The sequence below is a fragment of the Theropithecus gelada genome, chromosome 14 (genome assembly GCF_003255815.1).
Source record: "Theropithecus gelada isolate Dixy chromosome 14, Tgel_1.0, whole genome shotgun sequence".
Lineage (NCBI taxonomy): Eukaryota > Metazoa > Chordata > Mammalia > Primates > Cercopithecidae > Theropithecus > Theropithecus gelada.
In genome coordinates, this window is record NC_037682.1 from 28,881,590 (window position 1) to 28,894,887 (window position 13,298).

Genomic DNA, 13,298 nt, shown 5'->3' on the forward strand with positions numbered 1-13,298 from the left:
CTCAATATCTAAATTCCTCCCCAGCATGGGTGGGGGGCAGGGGACTTTATCTTGAGAACTCCTTGCTGGTTTCCAACCCATAAATTCTTTTTCTAAATGCAGAATCTGGCCTTCAATGTAGGCAGAAAATACTTTTAAGGGATGGTGTGGGGTACCTGGTTTATACCAACCTGCCACATAAACAAGTTAATCATTGCTTTCTTCAAGGATCATTTGGGGCCATTAACCAGAGCACTGGCTTGTTACCAGGCCTTAGCCATCTCTTAGGCCCACAATGAATCAGAGAAGGAATTCATACTAATCCAGAATTGGCTTTTCTTTTCTTGTTTTAGGCTTGGGGGTGGGGGGAAAGCATAAGAAAACCAAGCCTGTCTCCTCACAACCTACATCCTCCAAAAAAAATAACAGTGCATATCCCTGTTACCCAAATGCCATCCAGCTTCTCTAGGCTAAGCACAAAGAAAAAGTAAAGCCTAAGAGCATACAGTCCCATAAAATGATAAATATGTGAACCTGATCAGCTGAGAGCAAAAAGGAGGAGGAAGGCACAGTTTGCCTCCTTCTGGGTATGCTATGTACCTTTGATGCCCATTTGCTACAGATCTTCACCACCTCCCCAGAATATTCCCTGTCCACAATCTGAATTTGGACATGCCCATCTCACCCTTACCCAATTCAGCTAATTGAATAAAGCAGGGTTAGCACATGTGAATGGTCTCAGGCGTTAACAGGAAAAGAGAAGCCAGCAAGGTTGGGGCCATGGCAAACTCGAGAAGAGAAACAGAATTCAAGTCAGTCAATGGGGAGTGAGGAGGCAAACAGGGGCAATATTAATTTTTGCCAGATCTTACCATCCTTCAAGAGAACCAAAACAGAGCTATCCTTAGACCCACATGTCTGGGCTCCTGCCTGGCTCTGAGCTTTTAAGACCCTCCCCAACCCCTGCCTCCACTTTTGCCCTCTTGACTATACTGGGGCTAGGTCCACCCAGATTCTGCATTCTCCATTCTAGAACCATCTGGACACCTGCACCCTGGAATTCCCTACACAAAAGGCCTGAAGAGAGACCCAGGGCCCTTTGAAATGGTGGTACCATGTTGCTGTCCTGGATCTGGTTCAGCTTGCCTTTAAACACAGAAGGCAGCTGGTTCCAAGACGGCCAAATAGGAACAGCTCCAGTCTACAGGTCCCAGCGTGAGCGACACAGATGGGTGATTTCTGCATTTCCAACTGAGGTACCGGGTTCATCTCACTGGGGCTTGCTGGACAGTGGGTGCGACCATGGAGTGTGAGCTGAAGCAGAGTGGGGCATTGCCTCACCCAGGAAGTGCACGGGGTCAGGGAATTCCCTTTCCTAGCCAAGAGAAGCCGTGACAGATGGTACCTGGGAAATCGGGACACTCCCACCCCAATACTGGACTTTTCCAATGGTTTTAGCAAATGGCACACCAGGAGATTATATCCCGTGCCTGGCTTGGAGGGTCCCACACCCACGGAGCCTTGCTTACTGCTAGCACAGCAGTCTGAGGTCAAGCTGCAAGGAGGCAGCGAGGCTGGGGGAGGGGCGTCTGCCATTGCTGAGGCTTGAGTAGGTAAACAAAGCAGCCAGGAAGCTCAAACTGGGTAGAGCCCACCGCAGCTCAAGGATGCCTGCCTGCCTCTATAGACTCCATCTCTGGGGACAGGGCATAGCTGAACAAAAGGCAGCAGAAACTTCTGCAGACTTAAACGTCCTTGTCTGACAGCTTTGAAGAGAGTAGTGGCTCTCCCAGCATGGAGTTTGAGATCTGAGAATGGACAGACTGCCTCCTCAAGGAGGTCTCTGACATCTAAGTAGCCTAACTGGGAGACACCTCCCAATAGGGGCTGACTGACACCTCATTCAGCCGGATACCCCTTTGAGACGAAGCTTCCAGAAGATCAGGCAGCAACATTTGCTGTTCTGCAATATTTGCTGTTCTGCAGCCTCCACTGGTGATACCAAACAGGGTCTGGAGTGGACCTCCAGCAAACTCCAACAGACCTGCAGCTGAGGGTCCTAACTGTTAGGAGAAGAACTAAAACAGAAAGGACATTAACACCAAAACCACATCTGTACATCACTATGATCAAAGACCAAAGGTAGATAAAACCACAAAGATGGGGAGAAACCAGAGCAGAAAAGCAGAACATTCTAAAAATCAGAGCACCTCTTCTCCTGCAAAGGAACGCAGCTCCTCACCAGCAACGTAACAAAGCTGGATGGAGAACAACTTTGACAAGTAGACAGATGATCGGTAATAAACTTCTCCAAGCTAAAGGAGGATGTTCAAACCCATTGCAAAGAAGCTAAAAACATTTAAAAAAGGTTAGATGAATGGCTAACTAGAATAAACAGTGCAGAGAAGACCTTAAATGACCTGACGGAGCTGAAAACCATGGCACGAGAACTACGTGACACATGCACAAGCTTCAGTAGCTGATTTGATCAGGTGGAAGAAAGGGTATCAGAGACTGAAGATCAAATGAATTAAATGAAGCAAGAAGTTTGAGTAAAAAGAAACAAACAAAGCCTCCAAGAAATATGGGACTATGTGAAAAGACCAAATCTATGTCTGATTGGTGTACCTGAAAGTGATGGGAAGAATGGAACCAAGTTGGAAAACACTCTGCAGGGTATTATCCAGGAGAACTTCCCCAACCTAGAGAGGCAGGTCAACATTCAAATACAGAAAATGCCACAAAGATACTCCTCGAGAAGAGCAACTCCAAGACACACAATTGTCAGATTCACCAAAGTTGAAATGAAGGAAAACATGTTAAGGGCAGCCAGAGAGAAAGGTCGGGTTACACACAAAGGGAAGCCCAACAGACTAACAGCAGATCTCTTGGCAGAAACCCTACAAGCCAGAAGAGAGTAGGGGCCAATATTCAACATTCTTAAAGAAAAGAATTTTCAACCCAGAATTTCATATCCAGCCAAACTAAGCTTCATAAGTGAAGGGAAAATAAACTCCTTTAAAGACAAGCAAATGCTGAGAGATTTTGTCACCACCAGGCCTGCCTTACAAGAGCTCCTGAAGGAAGCACTAAACATGGAAAGGAACAAGTGGTACCAGCCACTGCAAAAACATGCCAAATTGTAAAGACTATTGATGCTAGGAAGAAATTGTATCAACTAATAAGCAAAATAACCAGCTAACATCATAATGACAGGATCAAATTCACACATAACAATATTAACCTTAAATGTAAATGGACTAAATGCTCCAATTAAAAGGTACAGACTGGCAAACTGGATAAAGAGTCAAGACCCATCAGTGTGCTGTATTCAGGAGACCCATCTCATGCACAGAGACACACATCGGCTCAAAATAAAGGGATGGAGGAAGATCTACTAAGCAAATGGAAAACAAAAAAAAGCAGGAGTTGCAATCCTAGCCTCTGATAAAACAGACTTTAAACCAACAAAGATCAAAAGAGACAAAGAAGGCCATTAAATAATGGTAAAGGAATCAATTCAACAAGAAGAGCTAACTATCCTAAATATATATGCATCCAATACAGAAGCATCCAGATTCATAGAGCAAGTCCTTAGAGATCAACAAAGAGACTTAGACTCCCACACAATAATAATGGGAGACTTTAACACCCCACTGTCAACATTACACAGATCAATGAGACAGAAAGTTAACAAGTATATCCAGGAATTGAACTCAGCTCTGCACCAAGCAGACCTAATAGACATCTACAGAACTCTCCACCTCAAATCAACAGAATATACATTATTTTCAGCACCACATTGCACTTATTCCAAAACTGACCACATAGTTGGAAGTAAAGAACTCCTCAGCAAATGTAAAAGAACAGAAATTATAACAAACTGTCTCTCAGACCACAGTGCAATCAAATTAGAACTCAGGATTAAGAAACTCACTCAAAACCACTCAACTACATGGAAACAGAACAACCTGCTCCTGAATGACTACTGGGTACATAACGAAATGAAGGCAGAAATAAAGATGTTCTTTGAAACCAATGAGAACAAAGACACAACATACCAGAATCTCTGGGACATATTTAAAGCAGTGTGTAGAGGGAAATTTATAGCACTAAATGCCCACAAGAGAAAGCAGGAAAGATCTAAAATTGACACCCTAACATCACAATTAAAAGAACTAGAGAAGCAAGAGCAAACACATTCAAAAGCTAGCAGAAGACAAGAAATAACTAAGATCAGAGCAGAACTCAAGGAGATAGGGACACAAAAAACCCTTCAAAAAAAATCAATGAATCCAGGAGCTGGTTGTTTGAAAAGATCAACAAAATTGATAGACCACTAGCAAGACTAATAAAGAAGAAAAGAGAGAAGAATCAAATAGACACAATAAAAAATGATAAAGGGGATATCACCACCGATCCCACAGAAATACAAACTACCATCAGAGAATACTATAAACACCTCTACACAAATAAACTAAAAAATCTAGAAGAAATGGATAAATTCCTGGATACATACACCCTCCCAAGACTAAGCCAGGAAGAAGCCGAATCCCTGAATAGACCAATAACAGGCTCTGAAATTGAGGCAATAATTAATAGCCTACCAACCAAAACAAGTCCAGGACCAGATGGATTCACGACCGAATTCTACCAAAGGTACAAAGTGGAGCTGGTACCATTCCTTCTGAAACTATTCCAATCAACAGAAAAAGAGGGAACCCTCCCTAACTCATTTTATGAAGCAAGAATCATCCTGATACCAAATCCTGGCACAGACACAACAAAAAAAGAGAATTTTAGACCAATATCCCTGATGAACATCAATGCAAACATCCTCAATAAAATACTGGCAAACCAAATCCAGCAGCACATCAAAAAGTTTATCCCCATGATCAAGTGGGCTTCATCCCTGGGATGCAAGGCTGGTTCAACATATGCAAATCAATAAATGTAATCCAGCATATAAACAGAACCAAAGACAAAAACCACATGATTATCTCAATAGATGCAGAAAAGGCCTCTGACAAAATTCAACAGCCCTTCATACTAAAAACTCTCAATAAGTTAGGTATTGATGGGATGTATCTCAAAATAATAAGAGCTATTTATGACAAACCCACAGCCAATATCATACTGAATGGGCAAAAACTGGAAGCACTCCCATTGAAAACCGGCACAAGACAGGGACGCCTTCTCTCACCACTCCTATTCAACATAGTGTTGGAAGTTCTGGCCAGGGCAATCAGGCAGGAGAAAGAGATAAAGGGTATTCAATTAGGAAAAGAGGAGGTCAAATTGTCCCTGTTTGCAGATGACATGATTGCATATTTAGAAAACCCCATCGGCCGGGCGCAGTGGCTCAAGCCTGTAATCCCAGCACTTTGAGAGGCCGAGACGGGCGGATCACGAGGTCAGGAGATCGAGACCATCCTGGCTAACACGTTGAAACCCCGTCTCTACTCAAAAAAATACAAAAAACTAGCCGGACGATGTGGCGGGCACCTGTAGTACCAGCTACTCGGGAGGCTGAGGCAGGAGAATGGCGTAAACCCGGGAGGCGGAGCTTGCAGTGAGCTGAGATCCGGCCACTGCACTCCAGTCTGGGCGACAGAGCCAGACTCCGTCTCAAAAAAAAAAAAACAAAACAAAAAAAAAAACAAAACAAAATTAGCCGGGCGAGGTGGCGGGCGCCTGTAGTCCCAGCTACTCGGGAGGCTGAGGCAGGACAATGGCGGAGCTTGTAGTGAGCTGAGATCCGGCCACTGCACTCCAGCGTGGGCGACAGAGTGAGACTCTGTCTCAAAAAAAAAAAAAAAGAAAACCCCATCATCTCAGCCCAAAATCTCCTTAAGCTGATAAGAAACTCAGCAAAGTCTCAGGATACAAAATCAATGTGCAAAAACCACAAGCATTATTATACAACAATAACAGACAAACAGAGGGCCAAATCATGAGGGAACTCCCATTCACAATTGCTTCAAAGAAGATAAAATATCTAGGAATCCAACTTACAAGGGATGTGAAGGACCTCTTCAAGGGGAGCTACAAACCACTGCTCAGTGAAATAAAAGAGAACACAAACAAATGGAAGAAGATTCCATGCTCATGGATAGAAAGAATCAGTATCGTGAAAATGGCCATACTGCCCAAGGTAATTTATAGATTCAATGCCATCCCCATCAAGCTATCAATGACTTTCTTCACAGAATTGGAAAAAACTACTTTAAAGTTCATATGGAACGAAAAAGAGCCCACATTGCCAGGACAATCCTAAGCCAGACGAACAAAGCTGGAGGCATCATGCTACCTGACTTCAAACTATACTACAAGGCTACAGTAACCAAAGCAGCATGGTACTGGTACCAAAACAGAGATATAGACCAATAGAACAGAACAGAGCCTTCAGAAATAGTGCCACACATCTACAACCATCTGATGTTTGACAAACCTGACAAAAACAAGAAATGGGGAAAGGATTCCCTATTTAATAAATAGTGCTGGGAAAACTGTCTAGCCATATGTAGAAAGCTGAAATTGGATCCCTTCCTTACACTTTATACAAAAATTAATTCAAGATGGATTAGAGACTTAAATGTTAGACCTAAAACCATAAAAACCCTAGAAGAAAACCTAGGCAATACCATTCAGGACATAGGCATGGGCAAGGACTTCATGACTAAAACACCAAAAGCAATGGCAACAAAAGCTAAAATAGACAAATGAGGTCTAATTAAACTAAAGAGCTTCTGCATAGCAAAAGAAACTACCATCAGAGTGCACAGGCAACCTACAGAATGGGAGAAAATTTTTACAATCTATCCATCTGACAAAGGGCTAATATCCAGAAACTACAAAGAACTTAAACAAATTTACAAGAAAAAAAACAACCCCATCAAAAAGTGAGTGAAGGTTATGAACAGACACTTCTCAAAAGAAGACATTTATGCAGCCAACAGACACATGAAAAAATGCTTATCATCACTGGCCATCAGAGAAATGCAAATCAAAACCACAATGAGATAACATCTCACACCAGTTAGAATGATGATCATTAAAAAGTCAGGAAACAACAGGTGCTGGAGAGGATGTGGAGAAGCAGGAACACTTTTACACCGTTGGTGGGACTGTAAACTAGTTCAACCATTGTGGAAGACATTGTGGCGATCCCTCAAAGATCTAGAACTAGAAATACTATTTGACTCAGCCATCCCATTACTGAGTATATACCCAAAGGATTATACATCATGCTGCTATAAAGACACATTCACATGTATGTTTACTGTGGCACTATTCACAATAGCAAAGAGTTGGAACCAACCCAAATGTCCATCAATGATAGACTGGATTAAGAAAATGTGGCACATATACACCATGGAATACTATGCAGCCATAAAAAAGGATGAGTTCATGTCCTTTGTTGGGACGTGGATGAAGCCGGAAACCATCATTCTGAGCAAACTATTGCAAGGACAGAAAACCAAACACCGCATGTTCTCACTCATAGGTGGGAACTGAACAATGAGAACACTTGGACACAGGGTGGGGAACATCACACACTGGGACCTGTCGGGGGGTGGGGGGAGGGGGGAGGGATAGCATTAGGAGATATACCTAATGTAAATGACGAGTTAATGGGTGCAGCACACCAACATGGCACATGTATACATATGTAACAAACCTGCACGCTGTGCACATGTACCCTAGAACTTAAAGTATAATAATAATAAATAAATAAACAAACACAGGAGACACCAGGTACTGATTCAACATGCCCCTTTGTCGACTTACAAATCCAGGCCTTTTCTGTACACCCCCCCTTCCAGTAGGGTTGCCGGATAAAACACAGGATGCCCAGTAAATTTGAAGAGTTTTTCAGTATAAATATGTCCCAAATATTGCGTTATTTGCTTATATATGCAATTCAAATATAACTCAGCATCCTGTTTGTTTGCTTGTTTATTTAGAGACAGGGTTTTGCTCTGTCTCCCAGGTTGAAGTGCAGTGGTGCAATCTCGGCTCACTGCAGCTTTGATCTTCTGGGCTCAAGTGATCCTCCTCCTTCAGCCTCCCTAGTACCTGAGACTACAGACACATGCCACCATGCCTGGCTGATTTTTTTAAAGAGAGATGGGTTTTCATTTGTTGCCCAGACTGGTCTCAAACTCCTGGGCTCAAGTGATCTACCCGCTTCAACCTCCCAAACTGCTGTGCCCAGCCAACATCCTGTATTTTTATATGCTTAATCTGGCAACCTTATCCCCATGTCTGTCTTCCTGAGAGAAGACTCACTGATGGCTGATGGGTGACTACTGCAAGGAAGGGGAAGGTTTCTGCAGGCTACAGGACAGAGGCTTCTATCTGTACTATCTTACTGGAAATGTTATGGGGTGGGTCTAACATGGAAAATGGAATTATAAGCCTAACCTCCCAGGTTTTAGATATTTGACATATGTTTTCAGCAATTCAAAATTCCTTTAAAACACTGTTCAGACCAAACAGTCCACGTGGGCCTTGACCTCTGGCATAAGGTCATTCTACCCATTGCTTAATGGCTGTGTTCCTCTGCATACGACACCCACACTTCAACAATACCTAATTACATACGAAGCCTCAACCACAGTGGGAGGAGAGAAGAGTGAGCACACTGCAGCTTAAGTGAGAGAGACATGTATTTTGGAGAGGAACATCTACAGGTCAACCTTCCTTAGGGGTGGCATCGACCTGGCAGTGATCATCATGGTATTAGCTCTACAGAGACAAGGGGGCAAGGATATCAACATAAATGGTAGAAGGAGTGGAGGCCACAGAATAAGAATACTAGAGGTATCATTCATATTTTACTCTCAAGTCCTTGTTTTGCTGGAGATACGATGGAGCTATGCTCACAGAAGATAAATGACTCTGCCCAAACCCACACTCTTGAATCTAAGTCTATGGATTCCTAGTCCGGCGTTCCTCCTACTAAATCACGTAGGATCCCTTACAGAGGAACACGGAATGTTACTCCTTTTTCATGATTTGAAGGCAACAGCAAACTTGTTTTAAAATTGTGCTTTTAAAAAAAAAAAAAAAGGAGAGAAGAAAGAGGCAGGGGAGAAAGAAAGAAAAGAAACAAGAAATCTCCCTTCCCCCCAACTTCTCTACTTTTGAAAACTAAGAAAAACAAACCACTCCAAGAATATAAAGACATACTCAAAACCAAGAGGGTAACAAGAGCCTAAAAATTGCTAGTTATGCAGCCACTCTTCTTCACTTGAAGTTAGATACTAAATATAGAACCAGAGAGCCCTTAAAACATCTCTAAACTCCTTAACCAATGCAAGTGCCCAATCTCCAAGTTTTCTCCCATTTACCAGGAGCCCCCAGGCTGCAAAGGCCAGGAGAGAAGACAGACTGCTGAGGATGACAGGAAGTGTTCCCCAGTGAGACTAACCTGAACTGGATAAAATATTGCCTGCAGGGTAGGGAGAGTCTCAGTGAAGAAGTGGTCCCAGACTTCAGCCAGAACCTCAATGCGATTTTCACCTACAAGAGGGCGAGAAGATGGGAAGGGAGGAAGAAAGAAAAGAATTTGTCATTATTTGTAGAAGAGGCCAGAAGACAGTTCCACATAAAATGTCTAAGTTGCACATGCTAACAAACTTGCAGCCAGGAGCTATTAAAGCCCAGAGAGCAGAGGTGTGGTACTGCAGGATCTTCATTCCAGGCTAAGACCAACAGAAATTCTCAGGGCAGAAATATATTCCATCTCACAAGGATGCATGCACTGATCTTAGCTCACTGGTCTTACTAATAAGTAATCTAAACTTACCAGTCTTCACTAGTGAGACTCTGAATGGGAGACGCAGCATTAGGTGTGGGGAGGGAAGAGAGCGCATTACTTACATTTGATCTACAAGGTGTTACTATAGTAAATGTAGGACTGGGTGGGAAAATCCAACGGAAAATATGCAAATATGCCTTTCCATCCTCCAATCCAGAAAAGGGAGCTGACATCTTAGAATGACACAGTAACTGTTATCACATGAATGGTTACAACATTATCCAGCACAATGCTAGTTTACTTACCTATAAGATATCTCATGACTAGACTCTAATACCCCCGCTTTACAGGCTCAGAGAGGCCAACTAACTGCCCCAAAGTCACACAGCTCAAAGGCAGAGCTGTGATTCCAGAACCCATGCTCTTGGCCAGGCTAATCCAGGAAGATCATGCGCACAGCTATATAATGTTTTGTTTTCTTACTCATTAAGACACTGGGCTTATTCTGGATTTCAGCTGTCAATGGAGAGAGGCAGAAAGAGGATCTGGAAACTGTTTTCTCCACCCACTTCTTTACAGTAACTGGGAGGGCAGCATTCTCTGAAAAGGCCTGCAAAACACAGCACCTGACTCCTGATGCTGTCCCTACTTACTCCCAGGATGAGGAAGCCTAAGCTACAGCCAAGTGTCCCTGCTACCCCAGGCTGGAGCACACAGGTCACCCAATACCATCGGAAGGCTGTGTGAGGAACTCTGCACCTCCAGGAAAGACGGGCCCTGGCAGAGAAGGGCCTGCATAGCAGTTGCTGTTTAATGACCTAGATATCAGAGCTGATATTGGTCACTGCCTCAGCTCATCCCAGGCAGAGAAACTGGGTCAGCCAAGATTAGACACTGAGAGACACGTTTGGCAAGACACTGCCAGTTCCACTGAATAAATCTTGAAAGATTCATTTGGCACCGTCTATTAATTTAATGGGCAATAAAAGCAGTGGCTGGGGAGAGAGAATAGAACAAGGGCATGACTAGTAGCCAGCAGGTCCAAAGATGTGCAGATTTTGAAAGGTCAGGGTGAAATTCACAGGGGGAAAATGCAAATCCAGGGCACCCTCAACTTTCCTGTGCAAACCACTGATCACACTTTATTGGAACGGTTTATTCACTTCTTCTCTGTCTTGTCACTGGAATGGGAGTGGGAATGGGGCCCTGTCTGTCTTGCTCATCACTATATTACTAGTGCTAAGGATGGTGCAGCCACTTCAATAAATCAGTCTTTTAAAAGCTTTGCTTGAATGGATGGAAAGCGCCAAGTGTATAAATTTTTGCAGATACTGGGACTGGTGAGTAGAAGGAGGTTACCATTTAACCCAAATATGGGACAGTGTGGAACAGGACTTAATAGTTAGCATGAACATTTTCCTTTGCTCCTAGGATAAAGAAAACCTGAATAATATGATCTACACAGCCCAGGAGAATCCGTCTCCTCCTTCTGGGTCTCAATCCTCTTCTGTATTCCTGTTGGCCTTTGGGCTCTAATGATCTCTCTTGCAGTCACCCTTCTCTCTCATGCCACAGGGCCTTTGCATGTGCTGGCCCTTCTGCCTTGACTGCTCTTTCTCTCCCTTCTTTACCTAACCTACTTCTGTTGATCTTTCTAGTTGCAGCCTGAACATCACTTCTAGGAGAAAGTCTCTCCCCATTGGTCAAACCACTCTGCTACAGATTGTATTCTTAGTACTTGTCCTGGGTACAGTTTTATACTTGGTGATGATTTGATTCATGTGTGAGCTCCATGAGGGCCTGTAATGCTGTGATGGTTTCTCCGACTCCTGACTCCCCAGCACCTAGCAACGTACTGGCTTATAGTAGATAATCAAATAAACATTTGATTGAAGCAGTTAGTATCCTCTTTCAAATGCAGGCTATGCTGTTTCACTGCAGGGAGGAGGAAGGGGAAGTCTAAAAGGACCATCTCACATACTGAGTCATCCTGGTTCCTAGAACCAAGGTGAACTCCAGCACCTGGATAATGTACCCCAAATGGTAAAAGGTGACTCCAGCTTTTCTGTTGATGTCCCTTATCTTAAGCTTCTACAACCAAGACAAGCAGAGGCCCTCTTGATCTGAAGGAAGGGAAGAAGAGAGAACCTTGCAGGTTGGCACTGGTGCCTACTTACTCCCCCTTTCAGTGCCAAGACAGGATGCTCATTGACACACAAGGTAATTCTGCAACCTAGCAGCAGTAAGACGCCTCCCAAGAACCCAGGTCTAATTGCTGGCTGCAAACTTCAGAGAGTAATGGAGGTTTTGGAAAGTGTTCAGAGAAGAACATCAGACAGACACAGACACAGCAACAGGGCAGCCCTGGGGGAGAAAGAGTTAAAGAACACAGGTGCCTTCCCTTCCAGAAACAGCCCATAAGTCAAGGACTTAGCTCCCTGCAAAAATGAAGGGGGTTGGATGGATGGTTCTAGATGACTGTCCTATACATCTGCCCTCTAATGTAACACAGCAGTTTAGGTCACCAGAAGTATGTAGGTAAGTGTCAGAAACTTCCTAAGACTCAAGGTCACTAAGGCTCTAGAAAAGATGAACTTAACATGGCATCTTCTGCCCACAAAAGAGCAACAGGTGGGTATGAACAGCCACCTGTCTTTTCTGCAGCAGTAAAGAAGGGGTGTGTATATATAGACATGTAAGTATCTAAGCAGAGATGTCAACAAAGAGGAGTTTGTTCAGTGACTGGACATATCATATTAATTGTTTTCAAACTTTGTTTTATAGCAAGAGAATCCTTTTATTCAAACAGAATTTTTCTTGGAGTTCTAATACATAAAATTAAACAGTAGAGATGCCTGGTTGAAGATGGCAGAGTCCCTTAAAGGCTCCCCACATGCCCATTCACTGTACAGAAAAGGCCCCAACACCAGAACTCCGGGACCAGAAGAGACTCAGAGAGAATACCCCAGGCCTGGTGCTCTCAGGCCACGCCAGGGCAGGGGCATAGAATGTGGGATGAACTTTGTTCATCCTGTCTAGCCCCATTTCTGAGTTTTCACTCTGAGTGTATCTATGATGAGGGTTATTCGGGTGAGAGACATTCAACTTCCCCTTTTAAGGGCACTTGAACCTCTGGTTTTATTCAGTATCTTTTTCATAGAGCTGTTTTTCCACATTTCCAGGAGCTTGTAATAACTCCTCAGATAACATACATACAATTTATGTGACTAGGGACAATGTTTCTTTCCCCTCCCTTTACCAGGCAGTTGTCTTCCACATTTTTGTACTAGCCTGACTCCAAAATGCAAAAGAGGGCCGGGCACAGTGGCTCATGCCTATAATCCCAGGTGGGTGGCAAGCTAAGATCAAGTCCTACTTTGGTGGGAGCTAAAAGTAGCCCTTGGTAGAGTCATGGGGTTGACCAATTCTTGCCTTTGGAACCTGTCTCCATCTCCATTCAGTTCCTTTCTCTCCTGTCAGTTGGACTTTAAAATCCAAGATCAAGAAATTTCCCTTTGTCTATCAAATCATACCCTATTGAGTGAGTACCTGC

The 13,298-nt window shown here is 43.5% G+C and overlaps 1 protein-coding gene across 2 annotated transcripts in view; it reads right to left on the reverse strand.

The window, feature by feature from the left end:
* Window positions 1-13,298, reverse strand: part of PRR5L (proline rich 5 like) — a 174,198-nt gene that overhangs the window by 24,891 nt on the left and 136,009 nt on the right. For both annotated transcript variants that reach the window (XM_025355714.1, XM_025355715.1), the window contains one exon: window positions 9,416-9,507. In XM_025355714.1, coding sequence (XP_025211499.1) covers window positions 9,416-9,507 — 92 coding nt within the window. The remainder of the gene's footprint in view (window positions 1-9,415; window positions 9,508-13,298) is intronic.